Here is a 25,006-nt window from a genome sequence, read left to right on the forward strand (position 1 = left end):
AACTGAGGAACTCACAAGCCAGTTTTTCTACTCAATTAACAATAGTTACTTCATTGTGAACCTTGGTTACTAGGACATCCTTACATGGGAGGGGATCCCGCTCCAGAAACGCAAGACCCTGCTCTTACAGTGGCACTGTGGTCGGGCCACAATCCCATGATGGGGGGAGTTTGATGCCAATCCAATAGGTGCCAGCCAACAAGTTAACATACATATATTCTTTATATTTTTAAAAGAAAAGCAATAAAAAAAGAAACTAAAGATGTGTATATTAAAAACAAAAAGCAAATGTCAATATATAAGAAATAAATGACTATTCAAATCCATTTCTGTAAATTTTTCAGAAGGAAAGAGATACTTAAGTACGCATCAATCAAAATTAGAGTTTTAAATTCAATGCTCTCAAAATTGCATTTAATGTAGGGAATGGTGGGTCCAACTTTGTCACATATGGTTATCCGATATTGACCTGTCATCTATCTAAAAAATGTGTACTAGAGAGAGAACGATCTCTCTCCTGCTTCTCTATATTACTATATTTATTTGCATACCCAATTTCACGAGTTAATTTTCTTTTTATACTCCAAATTGAGATCAAGGGGGATATGTGAAGAAAATGGAAATGATTTGTATAAGATTTGAAAGAAATATTATCCTTTATTATTATTAACAATATAAGAACAAATAAATACTTTTGTATTTTATTTGAAGGGCCGATATTTTGGAACATACCTTATTTGAGGGAATTTATTTTTAAGTAGGACTGGCAATCGGGTCCGATCGAACTGCTGACCCAGTGGGTCGATCCTTACCGGGTCTAGGTATGGGTCCAAGCATTGGACCCGGCGGGTCAGCTACAGGTTCAGGTTCAAAAACCTGGACCCAAGTAACCAAATATTATATCACTCATGCATGCATGCACATATATATTTTAGATGTTAATTAAATATCTAACAAGAACTTAATTAATCAAAATCTTAATTAAATTACTAAAATATCTTATACAAAAATTTAATTAATCAGAAACCTGCTAATGTTATAACATTACCTAAAAGCAAAATTCCCAAATAAACTAAAAGAAAGCCCTAATCGTTTCAAGAATTCATTCGAAGTTCCTCAGATCTCTCTCTTGCTTCCTGTCTTCCACCCACAACGAAATCCTAACATTCATGAATCATTCTCTCTAAGATATCCAGAAGGAAAACCCTAGTACTTGGACCTCTGTGGTTCAAGTGCTTCTCTCTCTAAGGAAAACCTAGAAAGAATCAATGTCAAAACTAAGGTATGCTTTCGCTCCTATATATTCTTGGTCCTCTGGCATCTTTCTCTCTAGCTGTTATTCCATGAAATCAAGAGAGAATCGATGTCAAGAAAATACTTATATGACCCTTCACCTTCTTCACTTTTGGAACCTGTTATATGAACTCTGTGACTACCAAAAACAAGCAAAAAGACAAAAACGTTTCAGTTCACAACACAATCCACAGCCAAAACACCAATAAAGAGGAAACTAGTTCCTTTCCTTTTAACAAATTAACCTTAGATATAGACCTGAGCTCTGTTGATGGTTTGGGAGATGTCAAGGGTGAGCTTGGCAGTGAGGAGTCTTCCTCCACTCCTAAGAAGGCCACCTTCAGCTTTGATGCCTCAAATAGTGCATGTCTAAAGAGTTTTGCAACCTAACAAATCCATATAATACCAATATTGTATCAATCAAAATTTCTATCTAACATATAAACTGGATTATTCGCTTTCTAACATATAAACCAGGCATGGAATAGAATAACAGCAACAGAGAGACGCACAAAGGACCAAATACACAAGAGAGAGACTCAGACAGAGGGTATACCTTAGTTTTGAGGGTTTTCCTTCTAAGGTTTCCTTAGTGAGAGAAGGATTCAAACCACAAAGGACCAAGTACTAGGAATTTCCTTCTAGAAATCTTAGAGAGAAGGAGTCTTGAGGGTTAGGGTCTCGTTTTGCGTGGAAGGCAGGAAGAAAGAAACAGAAGCGCAGGTTATCAGATGTATTAGTTTAATTAAGATTTTTATTCATTAAGTTCTTATTAGATATGTAATTAACATTTAGAAAAGACATACATATACATATATGTAGAGTACCCATGTCGGGTCAACCTGGACCTAGAACCTCCAGGTCCAATGCCTGGACCCAGTTCATCTTGATCCGCAAGTCAAATGGACCTGATTGCTAGTCCTACTCGAGCTTGATCTTTGGTGCATCTGCTTTGGAAATTAGGGTCGGATTGACCCAACTCACGCCGACCCTATCCAAATTAAAACATGGAAAAATTAATAGTTTTTTACCCTAGAATTCTAAAAAATTACCTAAAAAGATGATAATTGCATGAAAATTAAGTAAAATTAATGCAAATTTCCCATGCCAAACTGTCAATAAGAACAGTGGCCACAAGTCAGGTCAAGTTTGAGTCAGGACCAACCCAATGCTGACCCAAATTGATTTTCGGTACTGGTCCACGTCGGGTCTGAGTCCTCCCAAATCAACTCAGGTCAGCTCTAGGTGGGGAACTCAAGAACCAGTTGGATCCGGGTCCCATAGGTAGGCTTTCAGGTCAGGTCCGGGTCGGCACCGACCAAGCCCGTCACCATTCCTATTTTTAGGGATAATAAATATATTCCTAGTATATTAATTTTTCATATAGATATTATTTTAAAGATTGTGAACAATGTTTAAAAAAACGGACCACCCGGTGCCTAGGCGCCCAAAAAATTTTTTTCGCACGCCTAGACCTAGGCACCCCAACACGGGCGGCTGTACCTGGGCGGGCGCCCAGCACAATACATTATTATTTTCATTTAACTTCGCCCAAAAGGGCAAAGGGGGTCATTTTGACCCCCAAGTTTATATAAAATAAGTTTAGGGATTTATTTTTCAACCCCAAACTGAAAAAAAACAAGAAACCCTCGATCTTAAACTTATTTAGGAGAATCTAAAGCAATTGTTGAGAATCGAAAGTACTTCTTGTGGATTGAAAAAGATTGTTTTTCTGATTGAAATTATTTTTAGGGTGCTATTGGTGGTATTAGAAGACTTTTAAATTGATTTGTAGCTCAACTGAGATAGCCAACATCGAAGATCAGAGATTGGGTAGAAAAAGTCAGTATGTAATCTTTATTTGAGATTTATTTTTTCAATTTGAGATGTCTTCTGCGAGGTCTACTTGGGGTGGAGATCCGGGATGGAAATGTTGTGTTAACCCGAATAAAAATGACAAATAAAATTATGTGGAATTTCTGTGGACATGTTTCTAATGCCGACATAAATAGATTTCAGAAACATCTTGCTGGTATTAGAGGTGATGTTGCCCCATGTAAGAAAGTCTCAGATCTTGTAAAGAAAGAAATTTTGGAGTACATTGAAGCTGAAAAGAGTAAAAAAGTTGCAAAACAAACGGATATAGCAGATTAAAAGTCAGGGGTTCATATTTTTTATGATAATATTGAAACTGAAGAAGAGGATGATGAAGAGGGGGAAGAAGAGGTAGTCATAGTTGGTACTCAGAGCTCTAAGAAGGCTCTTACGAAAGGGCCTATAGATAGATTTTTTACACCTAGCCGTGAGACAGTAATTGAGAAAGGCAAGGGAAAGGGGAAAAAACAGGTGACAATTGAAAATAGGTTTAAAAAGGAAGATAGAGCCAGGGTGATTCAGTATATTGCTCGGTGGTTTTACCATGCGGGCATTTTTTTTAACACTGCTAGTTTGAATAGCTTCCATACAATGTTGGAAGCAATTGGGCAATTTGGACCAGGTTTGAAAGCTCCAACTCCTTATGAGATTGGAGAGCCACTACTGAAGAAAGAAGTTGAGTACACTAATGAATATCTCAAGACTCATAAGGAGGGATGGGCTAAATTTGGGGTTCTTTGATGACAGATATGTGGAGTGATAGGAGGAGGAGTAACATAAATTTATTAGTAAATTGTCCCACGAGTACAGTTTTTTTGCGCTCAATCGATGCTTCCAATGATGTTCATGATACGCATTATATATTTTCTTTCATTGATAAGGGTATTGAGAAGGTTGGGGAGGAACATGTAATTCAAGTAGTCACAGATAATGCTGCTCCCAATCTAGCTGTAGGTCATTTGCTTCGACAAAAGAGGCCTCGCATATTTTGGACTGCTTGCGTTGCACATTGCATAGATCTTATGCTTGAGGCAATTGGTGAATTGGCTCCTATTAAAGCAATTATTTTTAAGGCTAAGGAGATCACAATCTTCATATACAGTCACATACTTACCCTTAGCATGATGCGCAAGTTTACAAAAAAGAGAGAGCTAGTGAGGCCTGAGATCACTAGATTTTCCACTACCTACCTTAATCTACAGAGCGTGTATAAGAGGAGGATTGCATTAAGATCTATGTTTGCTTCAGAGGAGTGGAGTAGGTGTAAATGGTCTAGAGATGCCAAGGGAAAAGAAGACACGAGATATTATTCTTGCGAAATATTTTTGGCATTGGGTGAAGCATGAGATATTAGTATTTCTTCCCTTGGTGAAGGTCTTGTGCTTGGTTGATGCTGATAAGCCCTCCATAGGCTTATATATGATGCAATGGAAATGGCTAAGAATGAGATTGCAGAGAATTTGGGAAATGATGCAGCGAAGGATGCCCCAATTTGGGAGATTATAGATGATAAATGGGATAGGCAACTCCATAGACCATTGCATGCAGCGGGGTACTACTTGAACCCCAAATTCTTTTATGCAGATGCAGATATTAAGTAAAAAGGGGTAGTTATGGATGGTTTTAATGAGTGCCTTGAGAAATTAGTTCCTGATCCAAATATCCAAGATAAGATATCAATTGAAGAGCAAATTTTGTACAAGTGTTCTTTGATGTCATTTGGGAAAAATATGGCATTAAGGCAGAGAAACAAAGACAAACTAGGTAATATTCTTTTGACTTATGTGCTTTTGTTTTATAAAATATAAATTTATAATTTTCTTTTAAGTTCTGATAATGTTAAATACCTAAATTAATTATAAAGGTTGCCCATATATTGCAGCCCAATGGTGGAGACAACATGGGAGTAGCGCTCCAAACCTCAAGAAGATGGCTATGCGGATCTTGAGTTTGACAACTACCTCTTTTGGTTGTGAGCGCAATTGAAGTTCGTTTGAGATGGTATTTTACTATTTTAAAAGAATAAAATTTTATATCCTTTTTTTGTTTATAAGTTCATATTCATTTTGTAATATAGATTCATAAAAGGTAAGAAGATCATAGACCTATAGTAGTTACTTATGCATTATTTTTCCTTATAGGTGCATACAAAGAGAAGAAATAGGCTTGAGCAAAGCAAGCTCAATGACTTGGTTTTTGTTAGAGAGAATCAAAGGCTCAAGGAGAAGAAAAACCAGCCAAAGAAGGACCCTATCTCTTCGAAAGACATGGAGAATGCTTCAAATTAGCTAGTTAGTGCCCTTGGTACTGAAGAGGTCTTCCTTGGAGAGGGTTTGACACGGGAAATGGTCGAGGAGGCTTCAGGGCAAGCTTCTGATCCTAGGAGGGCCACTCGAGCAACTTCTTCTGCTGGTACTTCACAGAGGGAGATAGAGGAAGAGGAGGCAGATTCAAAAGAATCTCTAGAAGAAGAGGAATATGTTGAAGAGGGTGATGATTCCGATGATGGCGGCCTCAATTCAGATGCAGATGAAAGCAATGAAGATGATTCTGACTCTTATTGATGTCTTGATTGTCTTCTCTCTTCATTTGAAGTAACTTTAATATTTTATTGCACCATCTTGATTTGGGCTTTAGACATTTGGAGTCTGAACGATCTTTATTTAGTTATGTGGTTTATAGTTTTTTTGCCTTTTTGGACTATTTCGTTGTGTGGTTTACTGGTTTTTTTATAGTTTTGGAAGTCAGTTTGTTGATAACTTGGAGAGTTGGAGACTTGGATGTTATTATGGTTTATTTTATGGATATGGAATATGCCAATATGGAGAATTTGAGAGTTGGCCTATTAGACTTTTAAATGTTTTGTATGGTTCAAAATTTGGAATAAATTACAAATTTTGACACAAATATATGCATATACTTGCATTTGGATAACAAATATATAAAAAAAAACTAAGAATTTGCACCGCAGGGCACCCGATGTTCTGGGCGCCCACCTAGGCGCTGGGCGCTAGGCAGGCCACCTAGCGTTTTTTGAAACGTAGATTGTTAATCTTTTATTTTTAAAATTTCTCTTTGTTACATATCTATTGTGCAGGCACTCCATTGTAGGGAAGTCCTAGCAAGTAACAACGCCCTGCTCCTGCTCCTACCTCCAACAACTATATTGAGAACCTCATGGGAATATTCATACTTGCTTCCCTGAAACATCAGTTATCTGCTCATGCTCTGTGACAGTGAATGCGTTTATCGGCTCATGTTCTATGACAATGAATGCACAAAAAAGTTAAAATCATACCTCATGTTAGTTTCTCACTACAACTAATTAAGATGCATATAGATTATCACTTGCTCTAATAGCATGACAAACTTCAGAGAGTACAAATTATATTTCCACCTAAGAAAAACAGATGATGTTGGGGAAAGTTGGCCAACTTAACTACTCCAACTTCCAAAACACTTCAGAAAAGTTAGAATCATACCTCATGTTAGTTTCTCACTACAACTAATTAAGATGCATATAGATTATCACTTGCTCTAATAGCATGACAAACTTCAGAGAGTACAAATGATATCTCCATGTAAGAAAAACAGATGATATTGGAGAAAGTTGGCCATGATGAGCATTCTTTCTGGATTTAACTACTCCAACTTCCAAAACACTTCCGTTTTCGTAAAAGTAAAAAACTGACAGACAAACCTCTACAAAAGCAGTTTATTAATCTTCACCATAATCAGAGAAAATTTCTATCTCACCTCTTAATGTTATCAAATATTTCCATGCTAAAGTGAAGTCCCATGGAATCCAAATGAAGGATAAAGGGTCCTGATTCATCTTCCTTTGAAGGGATGCAAATAATCACTAAACTCCAATGCTGGCTGTGATTCATCAAATAACATCAAACATCAAGAATGAGGGCAAGGAAGATTCAGGGGAAGAAATCTACTATGGAACAGAAAGGACACATCATATTATACTAACAAAACAAAATATCATGTGCTACGCTTGCATAAGCCGCATTACAGATGTTCCTAATGAGTTTTATAACCCATTACCAAACATGCAAGGGTCTGAAACAAGTCTTTGCAGACAGTACAGGTTTGGATTCAGTTCAGCACTTTTAATGACACCAACCCACACAGAGTTTGTTAGCCAGCATAAGAAAATGGTCCAATTGGCATTATTAATTCATAACCGAATAGGAAAAATGCAATATTATAACCATTACTGCATTTTCAAGCTAACAACTCGTAATGATATTTGCTATCTTAACCAGTATAAGATGCAGAAATTTCTATCAGATCATAAATAGGGTCCCGAGTCACTAGTTTGCAAGGGCTTCAATAAGAAAGCAGTTTTATGCCTTGAAAATATCTTCAATATGAGCTTTGGATCACCTCAATGGCATCTAGATGATACATTATGCCCACTAGAAGAGGCCTCATGCATGAATGCACATGTGTGCACGTGCAGGCACAGACACGCGCGCACTCACACACACATTAAGGGCCAGTATGGAAGCCAGCACAAAACTTATTTCAACCTTTATTTTAGTTCTAGAATAGCAAGCAGTCAATGCCCAAATACATTGCCCCACACAATTGCTGCTAAAATGTGGGTGAAATGAGAACATGAAGTAACCAATTTCATTTGAAACACATTTTGACGAGTGCAAGCACCATTTTGTTTGAGTTTCGTGTCTATCAGGAAGTTCCACCAAACTGGCCCCAATCATTTTGTCAATATGAATATGAAAAGAACCAAATCATATCTTAAATATTTCCAATTAATTTAAAGAAAACTTGCAATCGAGAATGACTATCTAAGAACTAGCAAACAAAATTCTACCAATTAACCATCCATGACAAAACAAACACTTGCTTGTTTAAGATGCCCAAAATAATATTAACAATAAGAAAAGTTTTTTTATAAATAATTCTAAAGGAATGCTACCCAATGATTCAAACAACGCGTTCTAACCTAAATTTGTCTTTTTCTTTCTTGGGAAATTTATCAAAAGGTACCATCACACCCATATTTAAAAATTTTAATTTATAAGTAGTTAAGTACCCAAAAATTCTCACCAGAAAATTTACGGAAAGCTTTAGGCTTTTGTTGGAAACAAAAATGGGAACCTACACAACCTGCACTAAAGGATCAGCTAGGTTCACGCAATCAAACTTTTGCAGAGAAAATTTGAGGACCTAGGCAATGATTCTAGAGATAAAAAAAAAAAGTTCAAATTATAGCATTTGAATCAAAGATGTGTTAAGAGAGAGAAATGAGACATAACACCAGTGTTAGAGAAAGTTGAGAGAGAGAGAGAAAGGGCACTCATTTTTTAAGGAGGGCCAATAGTGGAGTCGATCCCACAATTTATGGGATGTGATATAGTTTTTTAAGGGCATTTTATACTCTTTCAACAAATGGATAAAATGTTAAATACTTCAACTTCTAGGTGGGATTCAATAAATTTCCCTTTTTATAAGTAATTAACCTGAATTCAACATCACAAACATAAAAAATCACCAAAATTCATCTCATGGAAATTAATACAAGATGCACGAGAGGAGGATTTTTCCCATTTGCAAATGTGTAAGTGAAACATGCAACCCTGTCTGGATGTCCCAATAAACTGCTAAACAAGGTGGGCATACAGGGGATGGGGGCTGTCCACAGTAAATTCCATTTTAGTTCTTTTGTTATTTCTCTTGTTTATATGTCTACAAGGCATTCTTGTCAGTTAAGCATACTCTTGTACTTTTCATTATTTGTAATTATAAATAAGGATGAGATGGGCATATGGGTAATTTGAACCCTAACGTGACAGCCCCATCTCTCTGACTTCTGTCTCTCAAAATCTCTCTCTCTCTCTCTGGACTTTGTTTCTCTTCATTCCTCTTTTCTTTTCCTTTGTTTCTACACTCTTTAACCTGGTATAGAAGCAATTTGATCCTGGGATCTGATTTATTCTCCTATTTCTTTCTAATTGATTTCTCCTTTTCCTTGAAAAGGAAATAAACCCTAATTCTGTCCTCTGCTGATTTTACCATGTATTGCCAAGGTTCCCTTTTTTCTTTTTCTTTTCTTTTTTTTGTGTGCATGTGGAAAACTAATATGGTTGTCTGCATTTTAATAATGAAAAGTACAAAATTATTCTTATGTATGGGAAAAGGACAAGAATGCTATATAGGGACATAATAAGAGAAATAACAAACGACTAAACTGAAAAACGCTATTAGCACTCCCATTCATGATGGACCATTAATCTCACCCATACCCAACTTGGAACAAATCAACTGAATCTAACCATGACAAAGAGCTTTGCTAAATATATCTGTTAGCTGCTATTCTGACTTCAAATTTGGGGAGACAACTACTTACTTTTCCAGGACAATATGACAGTCCACTTCCATATGCTTGGTGCTCTCATGGAACACCTAGGTTGCTAGCTATATAGGTAGCAGCTTGATTATCACAAAACATCTTGATCAACTCATTAATTATGCACAAACATTTTCCTTTCTCAAACCAGGATAATAGCATTGATAACCTCTCTGGCTGCGAGAATATTCCAGAAATATTTACTTGATAGCATTGATAACCTACCAGGGCCCAAAGTGTGAATAAAAAAAAATACAACTAAATACAAAAGAGGAACTACAACAGATGAGTACTCGGAAAGGTTTGCCATAAAAAACAAAGGAGGGCATAAGGTTATTAAATAACAGGTAGTCAACACACCAGCTACCCAATAACCCTTTGGCACATGCATATTTAACAACAGGACAAAAAGAACTTCTATTATATGGAAAATTTTTGTTCTACAACCCCATTTTATTGAGGAGTATGAGCATGGGATGTTTGATGTAAATTTTCATGTTGGGCTAAATAATCTTGAATTCTCGCAATAAATATTCTGTAGCACTGTCAAAAAGTAAAATACATATATTCTTATATATTGAACTTGAATTTCTTCGTGAAAAATTTGAAAAATAGGCACAATTTCAAGTCTTTAAGTATAACCACGTCATTTACAAAATATTTGTGACCAAATAGAGACTCTGAACTTTAGTAGGAATTCAAATATTAAAATAAACAACCAAAAAAGGAATAGAATTTCATTAGAGCAACTCTACGATGTAAGAACACCCTATGATTCTTGCCTAACTAACAAGCTTCACACTCTATTGTTGACATTGACTCCAAAGATGGAGCTAATAGTTTCGAATTACTATGAGATAGATGACATAACAGACAATGGCATTTGAAGTGGACACACTAAAATGAAAAGCAACACACTAGACCACTATCCAGATAGTAGTAAAGTCCAACAGACTCAAGCCGCCACCAATCATCATCTTCATATTTAGATCCCGATAAAAACAAAAGAATGAACGAAATGTTACATAACAGGAAAAACGAACAAAATGTTACATAACATTGAAGAAAAAATGAACGAAATGTTACATAACATTGAAGTGATTTGGTTATGGAATAATATGGAAGCCCAAGTGACTGCCAATGTGATGTTTCTTGATACAACCAATGAAGTTTGGGAGGCCATACATGATGCATTCTTTAGATAAGAATATCTCAGAGTCTATGAACTTTATGAGTACATTTTAATTTTTCTTATAACGGGGCAACAAAAGTCTCAGTGACTATTACATGAGATGTACTCATTGTGTTCACACAAATCCTATGGTTGATAAGTGTTGGAATAATTTGTTAAGACTGCTAGGCTAATCAAGTATATTATGCATATGAGGGTCATATGTTCATCCGATTGGCTCCTCTGACCAATCATTCTAGGCTAATCTCTTTCATTGTCCTCTATTATTCATGTACCAAAATTTCCTTTTAGTTTATTGTTCTTTAGTAAATTACTTACAATGTTCAATAATATCCCTCTTTTGCATTACAATGTTCAATAATATCCCTCTTTTGAATTCAGGAGATAAAAATAAAGGACGATTGGTGGAGGGCTTGAGTCTAGTGTACTTCATATTTTGGATCATAGCCTAGTTGGTGTCCTCTACATTCAATGTTTCACCATTTCAATAACATTGTCAGTTGGGTCATCCATCGCTTAATAATTTCAAAATGGTAGTTCAATCTTTAGAGTCTATATTAATATTAGAGTGTGAAGCTTGTAAGCTACGCAAGTATCACAGTGTCTATCTATCCCAAAGTTGATAAATAGAAGGTTTTTCCTTTTTTTCTGGTCTTCATTTTGATAGTGGTTTGAAAACTTTGGATGATTAGTTTTCTATGACATGGTTATCCATAATGAAAGAAAAACTTAAGATTTTCTCTATTGTTTAATTTTTCTATAGAGAAATTCAAGTTCAATTTGATCAGATTGTGTGCATTATGCATTATGACAATTCGAAAGAATATTTATCATGGGAATTTCAAGATTATTTACCCCACCATACGATCCTTACATCATCAAACATCTTGTGCTCACACTCCTCAAAAGCATAGGTTGCAAGACAAAAAAATCATTATATAATAGGAGGAACCGTGCCCTTTTGTTAAATATAAATGTACCAAAGGTTTATTTGGTAGTTGTTGTGACTGCATGTTGTTTGACAAACCACATGCCTTCACTCTATTATGGATCACCGATCACCATATTCTATACTCTTTCATGATACACCTTTGTTTGCAGTTCCTCCTCATGCATTTGATTGTGTTTCGTGTTTCTTTTGTACATGCTTTGGGTCCTGGTAGTGACAAGTTAGATCCTCGAGCTATCAAGTGTGTATTTCTAAGATATTCTTGCACCCAAAAACGTTAACGATGCTATCATCCTGTTTTGAGAAAGAAATTTGTTTACGTTGATGTTATCTTTAATGAGAATACTCCATATTTCTCTAATGAGGGCCAAATGGTTGAAGCTAATTTATTTTATCCTGCTTAGATGGAGGCTTCACACAATGAAATCATCCTCCTTCCCTTTCTTTAGTTCATGTTCCTATTCCTAAAGATCATCCTTTGTCACCATCTCATCTAAGTATCTCTATCAAGTTTGACTCTCCTCCTCTTATTAATGTGTCTCAAGAGCAGACCTAAAAGGTATATACGAGAAGGAAAGTGAAGTAGACCCACCACCAAGCAAGCAAATCAGTCACCATCTCCATTTACAGATCTGATTCCAATTCCTATCCCCACTTTTGTGTCTGGTAACGTTAATGCTCTAATACCAATTCCTAAAAGCCAATGGCCTTTTATCCAACATCCAATTGCTCATATTGTTACATTTACAAATTTGTCTCCTTCCTATCAACATTTTACGCTGTCACTTTCCATTATTTCTATACCTAAGTCCTACTAGGAAGTTCCTTCTCATACTGGGAAAAAGGAAGAAATGGATGAGGAAGAGACAATAATGCAATCAAATGGCATGTGGGAGCCTACTCATTTGTCAGCAAGAAAGCAAACCGTTGCATGACATAGTGCTTATATGGTCAAGTATCAGCCGGATGAGAGGTTAAAGGCCAGGTTGGTAGCAAAAGGGTATATATAAACCTTGGGCATATATTATTTTGAGACCTTTGCTCCTGTTGCCAAACTTATTTTTGTTCAAGTGCTTATATCAGTACAGTAAATACGAGTTTGCCAATGTAACAACTCTATGTTAAAAATGCCAGCCTGCATGGTAATTCAGAAGAAGAGGTATAAATGGAGCAACCACCAGGGTTTGTTGCTCAAAGCAATCTATACAAGCTATGTAAGTTGAAGAAGGCCATTTATGGTCTGGAGCAGTCTCCACATGGGTAGATCAATCAGTTTCATTCACTGTTATAGCATACAGTTTCAACTGAGCCATCCGGAGCATCTTATATTTAATTGGAGGCAACCCTCAAGCATAATTGTCTTGATGGTTTCTGTTGAGGATATCGGTGTCACAAGTAGTGGTCGGGAAGGAATTAATAACTAAGTATTTGTAATAGTATCTTCAGACAATGGTATTGAATTAGCTAGGTCATTTTCTAGGAATCAATGTCGATTGATTTATTCTTCATTTAGGTGAGGCCTCTTAGCAGGTCAAATTACTGAAATGATGTTCCTCATTCCAAATGCTGGACAAAGGCAATTTGGATATTTAAAAAAAAAAATTGAGGAGGTATCTAAGTGAAATGAAAAAGAAAAAGTATGCCTTCAAATGTTAATTGGGATAATTTGACCCCTAAAATAATTTTTTGAGGGGGTTCATTCCCTTTAATGATATTTTCCCATAATAAATTTGTATTGTTCATGTACAATTATATAATTTTTAGTGTATTACTAAAATGTATCAATAGTAGTTATTTATAGTTTTCATATTCATTAAGAATGTTATACAATCAGCACACTAGTAATTAATAAAACTATAATTAAAATTAGTACTATTATAATATCTAAATTCTCATATGGATTATAATTATTATAAAACGCAATAAAAAAACCACTAATAATAGAAAAAGTTCTAGATGAGTAGGTATTTAAAACCTAAAGATATTTGTACATAACTATATTTACATGTAATTTATATTTTGGGTAAGATTTGTATAAGGTGTCAACCTTATACTATTGAAGTAAGGTGCACCTCAAAACTATGCCAAAAATGCAGTTTAGGTGCCGCAAAGCCTTGCAATGATATGAAAATCTATTGTTGCCCCCAATTATGAAATTTAAAGCTTAAGAAATGGTGGCAATCAAGCAGATCTATAAATACTTCAAAATCTTGAAAATGGACAGTCCAGATATTGTGTTAAAAGATGAACTATTTTTAGCACTAGAAGTCCCCTTTTTTCATATCTATGAATCTCAAGGTTGAGATGATTGATTTGAGGGTTTTCCAGCAGGGAAACAACCATTTCTAGTGGGTTTTCTAGGTGCACCTTACTCGTACAGTATAAGTTTGACACCTTATATAAACTTTTTCCTTATATCTTATGGTTGCATAATAATTCTAAATTACAATAATTATTAAAAATAATAATAACTTACTATATTGTTATTAATGATGAATAATATCATATAATTATCATAATCTTTACTAATTAGAATTTTCTTCATGATAATGTTAGAATTTTTGTTAAACATTTAAAAATGAGCAGAAGATTTATTTCTCATTGTAATAATTAATTAAAAATATTGTATAACTATCTTGATTACACCTTAAAACTTTAATTATAATTATCATTGTAACATTCCAAGAAAAGTTAATTATTCTTATTAATATTTGTATTTCAATAGTTATAATTAGGTTATAATAATTATGACGCTCATTCCCCCACTTGAGGAGATACTTAGGTGACCCATGCTCAATGTGCAATGAGGGCTATAATTCAATTATAACAATTTATAAATAATTTTTATAATTACATTAATAATTGTGAATATGATGTATATTACAATATTTATTATGGTATCTGATTAATTTTTATAATCACATAATTATGATAATATAAATAATGATAAATAGATAATGAGAGAGGGTTAGGAATGGGTTGAACGCTAGGTGATCAGTGGAGCATGGTGCCACAACATGACGTCTTAAGTTCCATTCCTGGTTGGACCCCTCCTACATGAACTACCCAAAAATAAATAAAAAATAATAAAAGATAATGTGAGATGCTTACAGATAGTATATAGAAAAGGTAAAGATTAAATGGAGATAAAGATTAAAGATGAAGATAAAATTGACAAACAAAGAAGAAAATTGGAAGAGATTTAAAAATCAATAGGACGAAATTGGCAGTACAAAAGATACTCGTCACAAGAATAAAAGGGTTATCATTTAATATATAATAGATAAGGGAAGAGATTTAAAAATAGATAGGACAAAATTGGCAGTAGAAAAGGTACTCGTCACAAGAATAAAAGGGTTATTGTTTAATATATAATAGATAAGGATAAGAAGGGTGTGTGGGTAATTTGTACCCCAAAGTTCCAGCCCCACCTCTGTAACTCCTCTCTCTCTAAATCTCCGTTGTTCTCTCCCTAGACTTTCTCCTCATTCCTCTTCTCTTTTCTTTTTTAGAGGCAAAATGCCTTTAAGAAATGCCACAAGAAATTGGTGCACAGAAATTGTAACACAATAATAAATATCAGCAACAAGATTTCTGAAAAAAATATCAGCAACGAGAAACTAGGCAGCAAACAACCTGTGCATACATGCCTACTTTCTGTGTCATTTACACACGCATTCAGACAGGGCAACAGTTTCTTCCTAGTGAGCATGCATTGGAGAGAAATACAAGAATAATGAACTATAAACACCAAATCTCACTCAAATGCATAGTCGAGAGACTGAAGAAGTGGTAACACAACAGCAGAAACTTACTCAGCATGTACTGGTAGGAAAATATATGCCTTTTGAAATATATTGACCCCTTTCCACCACCTCCTAAGCTTTGCAAATGAGATCCTCTTATCAGTTCTTCTCTACGAAACACAAAAAGGCAAACATTAACATGGGAATAGACACAAGGCTTCCCAAGGAGGAGCAAATGCACAAGTATAGCAATTTGTATAAGTAGCCTAGATTAAATGACGAAAGTGAAGGCCAGAGGCAGCATGATGATAAAAGGCATCCTCCTACAAAAAACGAAGTCTCAACAACAAACACCTTATGCGACACAGCTTCCTCAAGCTTCTTATAGAAATATGTGCTGAAAAAATGGTAATCACCCTGAAACCCTAGCTCTGGCCTTTGAAGATACCTGTCAGAGAAATTAAACAGATTGTTAACAATAGAGTTAGTTTGTGGCTTATTCCAGTGAACCAAGGGCATTATTTTCAGACTACATATGCATAGTTGACTTCAATCCTACAATGTGAAATAAGACACAGCAAAACCAATTGGATCCCATGTATAAAGGAATTTAGACAAAGTTTACCATAATCACTCACAACATCAATTTTATAGAGTAGATAAAGAGGAGGATAATTGTACTCCCGACCTGCCTACTTATTCTTAATTATTTACCTTTACATAAGGTAATCTTTTGTATTGGGCATTTTTTTCCCACCTATCTATGTACACTTTGTGAGTAGTGGTGGTTACAATGCTTCAATGCTTCATTTAGGTTGACAAGTTAACTTTAGCTAACTTGCTTCAGCTTCACTAGCAATTTGCTTGAAGAAACCTACACGTGTCAGTCTGTCGACATTAATAATGATAAGGCATATACATCCCTAATCTCAAGGGCAGCAATGAAGTTGATTTTGAGTTCCTTCAAGGTTCTCGATCAACTATTTTAGCATTAAAAAAATGGCAATCATGGGAATGAACGTCAAGTTTAAAACTTCTAATGGTGTTGCTGAATTGGACAAATTTGTCCAGTGGCTGGACTCTGAAATGGTAACCTTTGTCCCTTTAGAATAACAAATACTAACTTTCTAAATTTGAAAAATATGACAAGTTTGTAAAGTAGAGACATGTTAGGTCCTAAACATCCAATCTTTCCCATCTGAAAACAGTCTGTTTTCACATTAGCATTATCCCCTAGCAAGGGCAAATGAGATGTCCATGGACCGACTAATCTCCAGAACATTGCAAACCCACTGAATCCTGTTGAAGCAGTCCTTACTTTTGCTTTGGATTTATCCTGCTCTGATTCTTTCTCCAGTTTACCACACCGTCTTCCACATTGGTTCATAAAAGAGTACATATAAAAGATTGATCCCAACGGAAGGAAAAAACAAGAAAAAGGAGATCAGAAATAAATAAAGAGAATGAGAGAGAAAAAAAAAAACACAAAACTCTCAAGAAAAACATTTACAGTGAAATGTGCAAGAAAGTTATACCACTTGCATTCTAGTATTTTAATTTCATGAGCTTCAATTGATTTGAAACCACATGACAGGATGAATTACCAGCAAACTACTACCATATCCAGATACTTACGTGAACCTTATTACCCTAGCAACACATGAGATAAAATAAAGTTCAAATAGGCTGATTTTCCACAATTCAAGTTCATTTAGAACCTGCACATGTCTTGGTAATTAGAACTGCAGATCATGGATGACTTACTGAATGTAGAAATTCATAATTGGTGATGATAAATAAGATCGAGGAGCCAGGCATTCCATATCCGAATAGCAAATTTCAACAGCATCAGGGTGATCCCTGCTAGAAGGTTGGTAGAAAGATCAAAAAGAATACTGACAAGAAACAACGTATGAGAGCTAGATAGAAAGGTGACAAGATTGTTATTTTGTGAACCGTTGACTTGTATTGTACACAAAAATGATTATGTACAAAGAGATGACAGCAAATACAAGTTTTACAATGGCAAGAAACTATGCATTTCTATGCACAAAGAATGGACTGAAATGTGGGAAACATTAAGAGGAAATAATATTCATTCTTAGGAATGTATTACCTTGATGGATAGTAGATCTTTGCTTCTGTCATCCTGAAGAAGTTAAAATTCGCAAAGTTAATAGATGGCCATAAAGCATAATTACTTTCAATCTTTGTTGAAAAGAAATCATAGGTCAAAAACTTAGACAAAAGGTACTGTTGGAGCAATGGCTACCCCTTGTGCGGTTCTTTCTCCAGGTCCTGTGTAGGTTCTAAATCCTCTTCATCCAAAAGAACCACAGTCTGGACCTGAATGGCAAAGTCACATAAACGTTAACAACCACTAACACATACGTTCTACCTAAACCGCTTGCTTTCGCTGTAGCCGTGCTTGTGTCTAATCTAAAGAAAGAGAAAAGTGTTATGTAACCATTGTATTCAGTAGGAACAAGTAAATCAGCATGCACACCCACTATCATCAATATCCTTCTTAACAAGCAATGTTCTCCAACAAAATTTTAAATTATATTATAACCCTAAACACTATTTATTAATGACAAATCCATTAAAAAAGAAAACATGAACACAAGTACAACAAAAAGGGCAACAAGAACTACAAAACTATTCACCAGACCAAGGAAGTTAACTCCTGTAAAGCAACCACCATCCCCTTTTTAGTGACACTTCCAGTTTGTTAATCTATCAGCATGTCCTTTGCCACTCAAGAAACAGAACAGTCAATGATTTTAAAAGAGTTCATAGCAAACTCTGAATAAAGCCCAAAACTCCCCCCAAGCCAAGTGAGCCCCTTCTATAAAATCCAACTACTTCCAAACTACACAGCCTAGAAGGCCCCATCCATATACAGATCCTATTAATAGCATCTAACTCAGGCAGAAAGGAAGGGAAAGTGTACATTGGTCCCTCAAGTGGAAGTATTTGGTTTTCTAGATAAAGTTTGAGACCTCCATACATTTAGACAAATGATCAGGCCCTCAAAGTGAAACTTCAAATTTAGAATAACTACAAGGTATATACATCCCTTCAGTCAAAACAATGAAAGAACCTCTCAAATAAAGATATGATGGATCATCAGAAGAAGCAAACATATTGGGACTCGTTGCCACCTTACTTGACATCTATGATCTAAGTGCTGTTACCATGTTCGATGGTTCACAACATAGCAAAGGAGTCCCTAAAATTATAAGATATTCAGATATGTGCACGTGCACAAACAAAAACATATGGGGTACCAACTACTGCATAAGATACTAGTGCCGAACACACAAGACATCACTACTGAAACAAGATAAAAGCACACAGCCATGCAGCTTAAAACAGTTACAAGGGAAACAAAATTAAAAGAAATAGGTGCTCAAATGAAATGACAGCATCATGCTAAGTTTTGTTCATCAGCCCCATTTACATCAAGTAAAAGAACTAGTGTTGTTTTAACAAAATCATGTCAAGGTGAATCCAGGATTTTAATCACATTTATATGAAGGCAATGGAAGGACTTGTTGCTTTTTCCATACAAGTGACTTTATCAGATACGATGACCTCAAGGCAGCAATATTAAACTAGCGTGTGTCACAGATGTAGGTCCATTATTGGGGACATTCTCGTTGCAAGTAAAATTGTGACAAACGAACAGTTTTATAAAGAGTTCCAATCATGCCATAACATGGCGAAGACATATTCTGAGGCACGCCCACGCATTTAAACACACATCTAGGTTTGAATCTTGGTATGGTATATTCTGCAAACTGTTGGTTCCCCCATAAACATAAGGCATATCCAAGTATAAAAAGCTAAAATTCCCCAATATCTCTACATAATTATTTTAATTTTTCAGTGAGAGGTTTTTACTAATAAAACAAAAAGATATGGAAATGGAACACATGAAAAATGTCGTAACCCTAGCATAGGGGTGCTGTAACTATACAAAACACGAGCAACAACAGACCATTTAGGGATGATATATAGAAGGGTTCACTGAATAGCACGAGTCGGCTTGAACTCACCCGAGCCAGTCATACACAACCAGGCTGCTGAGTCCGGAACACACCCAACTCCGAGATATATATATTTTTCGTTTTTAACCAAAAAACAAACGCATTTGAGCCCAATTTGGGTCTAGACTCATCCTTGTATGATCTCTTCACTAGAGAGATCAGATTAAGAAAAAAACAAACAAATGTAACAGAGACATGACAGATCAAAGCATTGACCAAGGTTTTGTCTGATTTTAAAAAATTGTGATTTATTCGTAATATTTTATCAACCTTCGACGATATTTGTTCTCCAACACTATTATTGGGCTCTGCATCCAAACATAATATATTTTTCACAAAAAATATCAGATTCATGTGATTTTTGTTTTGGATTTACTATTCATCCAAAACTTTCAAGAGTTCCGATCGACTAGATCTGAACTTGAAATCCAAATCTGGTTAATGGTTAAGGGTTTCAAATGGGATTGTCTGAGGAATGCTTTGACAACGATTGGAGGCATTGATTTGCACCAAGCACGAAGATTTGGGAATCGGCCTCAAAATTTTGGGTAACTTCCATTTCTTTCAATTTAAATTCAATATACTTGATTTTAAATTTTCATTTTTCAAATTGAATTCACATAATCTATTGTTTATATTCCTTTTTAGCTTTTCCTATTTTTTCTGACAGGGACACCCCTGAGTGACTCAACGCAAACTGATCAGGGTCCAATTTATGTAGCCAGGCCGCATTTTCGAACATTAATACACGGTGACGTAGTGGTTCACAGTAAAGTGCAGTCACATGGACTGTCCATTGCCAACAACTACTGTTCAAATGACTGTTCTCAGCCCAAGTGAACATTGAGACTTGACAGGAGGAACAACTGGTATTTACCATCCATTGTCAACAACTGATAGCTGATGTGACCTGCAGTTTACTGTTCATAGCCCGCAATGCATCACCATACATTTTTCCAATCATATAAACAGGAGATTTCACAGAAGGAATTGGGAAAAAATAGAAACAGTAGAAGGATACCCATCTAAGATATTAGGAAGATTAGGAGTCAGCACCTTTCTTTTCGTCAAATCACGTGTAGCTGGAGTTGAGAAAGACCTCCTTTCGCCATGCATCAAACAAGAAAAAAAATGCAAAAACATATAATCAGGAGCTAGAACGAACTCATAATACAACCAAAATAAATAGAATACTCAATAAAAAGACTAACATAGTTTAAATCTAACGAACCCGTTGACTCCTGCTGAAACAATCAACTAAAGGGAAGCATTCAATAGAGGCATCGATTTCTATTAGGGATGCAAATATGTAGGGTAGCATACCCTCATCAAATCCAATATAACTCTAAATATATGATAAAACTGTTTATTTAAAAGCATGGACTGCACTTTATCGGGGTAGCTAAACCAAGTCTGCAGCATCAATATGGGGCATGTCAAGAAAAGTCTGGACATTTATGTGTCAGCTTAAAAGGTTTTATTGGCTCATCAAATGAGACATGAAGTCTTCTCCAAAGGTGCCAAATTTAAAGAATAGACATCCCTGAAATAAACTCACATGTTGGGACAGGACGTAGGGTGATCAAGAAACAACATATCCATAAAATAAGTGTCATTGAGATGAAGATGTTAATATGAATGAGTGGCAAGACAGGAACAGATAAAATTTGAAATGAATAAATTTGATGTTGTAAGGGCCGCACCAATAGGCGATAAGATGAGGGAAAGTAGACATTCGTGGGTTGACCATGTTCAGGATCGACCTAGAACAACACCGGTTAGGAGGGGCGATCTGGTTTAAGTGAAGGGCTCTAAAAGGGCAAGGGGAAGGCCCAAAAGAGGTCATGGATAGAAGGAGTGAGAAGAGATATGACGACTTATAGTCTGACTGAGGGTATGGCCCTTGATAGAGCGGAATAGCATAACAAGATTTGTGTAACCAATTCCAAATAGTTCGGATAAAGCTCAAATGATGATAATGATGAGGACATCTCTAAAATAAAGTCACATTTTGCAAGTAACTAAAGGGTTCTACCCTCTTATATTCCCGCCCTATCCTGGTGCTAGAAACGGAACAGTGACTTCTTATAGGAAACCAACCAGGCCAGGCACGGGAGACAAGCAGGCGGGTCCAACGTTCGTTGCAGCAGAAGCACGTGGTGTTGTGCCGAAGTATGGGTCCGACTTGTGGTTGAGAGCTGGGAGTGTGTGTCGTTTCTTTCTTGTAAGGAAAAGGATCGAGTGTTCTCACCCCCGGATAAGGAATGACGAATAGATAAAGTTGCTCTCTCACAGATCACTAGATCTGTCATAAGATTAGACAAACACAAAGCTAAAGCTCCTCTTGATTCTTCCAAGCCAAACAGCAGCTCCATTCTACAAGACCGCTCCCTCCTTCTTTGTCTTTATTGGTTAGTCTAACAAGTCATTGTTGGTTCCAGAATGGGATGGAGCGATTTCACTATTTGGCACCATAGAAAAATTCCTTTCCCTAGGTGATCACATGGTGGTTGATCAATGAACTAATCTCTTTCGGTATAGGGCAAAGGTATGGGACCATAGTCAAATTCTTTTCCTTTTTAGCAGTATGTAGGCCCTCAAAGCGAGTATGGTTCAGGTCGGAAGTACTCTAATCGCACTCTATTAGCTTACTTTTCCAACACAAGCTTTAAGTTCACCAAATTCTAAGTCTTTTTTATGCCATGCTGAGAGATTAGGAATCAATTTCAAGCCCTCTATACTATTGATCAAACAAATAAGAATTAAAAAAACAAAAAAAATAGTATTGCTTCGTTAGTCTATATTCTAAAAGCTTGCCTGCCAATCATAAGCACTAAGAGTTCAATATTACATTGATATATAGTAGTAAAGCCCTTCTATTACCAGTTTGAACACAAAACACTAGACCAAACCACATAAGGTTGGTATCAAGTGTCCCCTTATGCCTCTAATAGCAAAGCACTAAAACCAAGAAAGCATCTAATGTTCTCCATCGTACCACCCTTTTACAAGTCAATTGATTTCCTAGGCCCTAGTTTATGCACTAGCATCCAAAGTTCCAATTATAAGCAAGCCGGAATGAAAATGGCCAAGATAAACATGCTATTTGGTTTTCAACTAAACAATGAATGTCTAAAGTCCAAAAAGAAACCGATTAAACAAAAAAAACTCATCACCAGAGCTAACTAATCTAAGCATAGCCAGGAGAGGATGCAAAAGTTCCCTTTTCCCCAATCTGAGTTATGGAAAGCAAAAATAGGAAAGAATATAACAACTAAATAAAAGGAATGGAAAAGCATACTTTTCAAAGCCATGACTAGGGCAGTTTTTCTCCATTCCGAAAGGAGAAGATCTGGAAGAAGTAATACCCTTACGATCACCAACATGGCATTTACGCTTATCTTCATCTATTGAAAAACTGAAAGGAGATCCAAAGGGTGATTGTTTTGAAGAAACTGTACGCCATAATTCCTTTGGTTTCCGCAATCTTTGTGATCTCAGACTGTTGGGATCTTTAGGGCCCAAGAATCCCAACTCCTTCTCAAATGCATTGCCTTTGTCATTAATACTACCATCTGGCTGACAACATAAAATGAAAGTGAGAATTTGTCCAATATTGTGCTGAAGGATATAATCATGGTAATGCAAAAGAGATATCTAAATAGGAGGCCATATCTTCCACCTTTGTTTCAACCTTTTGATAGATAAGGCCAGAAGAAGACATTGACTGGGAAAGGGAGGTTGATGGTTGGGACCTATGGTCAAGAAATGCATCTGCACAGCATGAAAATATCAAGAAGCCTAAGGGTAAAGTACTTCTGTGTGGCTGATATAAGAAACCAAAGACAAATCTGCCAGCCAAAAACAAACAAATAAATAAACATGATAGCCTTACAGTGATACGGTCCCAAAACACAATGCCTATATAGTTATTCTTTATTGAATGGGAATAATAAAGCACAAGTTATCCTTTTCCAAAATTGATATGATATGTAACAAGATATCCATGTTCTATTGACTATTGAAGTACACATGAAGTGCTACCAAATGACAGAATCCAGCGTATTTTTCTTTATTTGATAGTCAGAATCAAGTGTACTTGATTGTTACAATTGTGAGTCAATGAACATATGTCCAATTGAACAATAGCATATTCCATTATCACGGACTGCGTTTGTGCATGTTTATTTGGCAACGAAGTCCAAATCTTCTGACAGGAAACTAATATAATTTTGCATTTCAATATGCAAATACTTTCCCGTGAGTCACATAAAATAAATTGCACTTATTTAGCAAACTAACCACTCAGTATAATACAGGGAACACAGGTAATATATGCTTATTTTTTCAACAACTTAAATCATATGTTACATTGATTTTTCAAATATTGAAGACAGGAAAACTGCATAATATACAGAGCTACAAGATAACATATTATTGTTTCGTAGGGTTATTCTGAACTTCCATGAGTATACACCGTCTGACTTCTTCTTTTTTCAGTTAAGATAAGCACAATACCCAACTGTTCCCCCTATCTTCTTTTCATTAAATACAACAGCAAGGTTGCATTGGTTGTGATGAAAAATACAGCAAATGACCCGCGCACTTGGTACAACCAGCAAAAACATCAGCCTATGACGCCCTTCTGAACCCCCAAAGAACCTTGTGGTTTGGTTTTCTTAGTTTACTACCTAATCTGTTGTTTCTCCTTGGTACAAATATTCCCTACCAACTCATCCAGTTCCCAAACTTTCATGCGATCCACAAGTAGGTTGGCCTCTCTTTGAATGATACCACAAGCAACTTAGCATTGCATAAAAAATTTCACCATGCAAACTTGGCCTACAGTCCAACTGTCCAAGGCTATAAGTAATTTGACTTCAAAAATAGGACTAACCATGAAAACTGTGTCTTGGTCCTCAAGAGGAAAAAATTGACATTTCTTCTATGTTCTAATGATAGCAAATATAACGTAGTTCATAGGCATCGATATGCTATTTGTACAGAATACTTATCATGGCATCAAACCCAAACATAAGCGTGAAGTGCAATCTCACCCAAAAATATTGAGTTTCTTTTCGACTTCTCAGATTCATCAGCCTCCTGTGCCAAATGAGAAAAATTAAAATTAAGCACAGAATGGAATAGATGCGCCAAAGATTTTTAATTGGGCAATCAAAAAAAAGAAACTATTTGACAGAGGCATAGACTACAGCAATTGATTAAGAGACAATCGAAACAAGTTCTTTTTGGTAATGTAATGAAGCATTAGGTTGGTAAATATGGTCAAGCACAACGAATGGAATGTTTTCCTTGAAAATTACATCTGATACACAGGCTTAACCAGCTCAAAGATGCAAGACACCACAATAGACGCTGCCAATCAAATAAAAGATAGCTATAGCATACTAAAGATGAAATAAATATTTTGATATAGACATGTTTCAACCACAAAGTTGTGTATTAAAAAGATGTAACCAAAGTGGAGGTTCATCGATAAAACAATGTTTCACA

The 25,006-nt window shown here is 35.8% G+C and overlaps 1 protein-coding gene across 18 annotated transcripts in view; it reads right to left on the reverse strand.

Moving 5' to 3' along the window:
• The window catches only part of LOC18434825 (ubiquitin-like-specific protease 1D), a 29,160-nt gene that overhangs the window by 2,300 nt on the left and 1,854 nt on the right, over window positions 1-25,006 (reverse strand). For 3 of the 18 annotated variants that reach the window (XM_020667494.2, XM_088873643.1, XM_006844888.4), the window contains exons 3-12: window positions 24,550-24,595; window positions 23,175-23,266; window positions 22,794-23,071; window positions 20,549-20,594; window positions 17,713-17,786; window positions 17,557-17,589; window positions 17,205-17,300; window positions 15,795-15,888; window positions 15,510-15,610; window positions 6,925-7,047 (exon numbers count right to left, since the gene is read on the reverse strand). In XM_020667494.2, the coding sequence (XP_020523153.1) occupies window positions 6,925-7,047; window positions 15,510-15,610; window positions 15,795-15,888; window positions 17,205-17,300; window positions 17,557-17,589; window positions 17,713-17,786; window positions 20,549-20,594; window positions 22,794-23,071; window positions 23,175-23,266; window positions 24,550-24,595 (983 nt within the window). Of the gene's footprint in view, window positions 1-732; window positions 877-1,551; window positions 1,680-6,924; window positions 7,048-15,509; window positions 15,611-15,794; window positions 15,889-17,204; window positions 17,301-17,556; window positions 17,590-17,712; window positions 17,787-20,513; window positions 20,595-22,793; window positions 23,072-23,174; window positions 23,267-24,549; window positions 24,596-25,006 lie in introns of those variants that run through there. The other 15 variants (XR_016060621.1, XR_016060615.1, XR_016060626.1 and 12 more) reach the window with 12 other exon arrangements.

This window comes from Amborella trichopoda, chromosome 1 (assembly GCF_054954075.1).
Source record: "Amborella trichopoda isolate Santa Cruz 75 chromosome 1, AtrichopodaSantaCruz75HAP2 v2.0, whole genome shotgun sequence".
Lineage (NCBI taxonomy): Eukaryota > Viridiplantae > Streptophyta > Magnoliopsida > Amborellales > Amborellaceae > Amborella > Amborella trichopoda.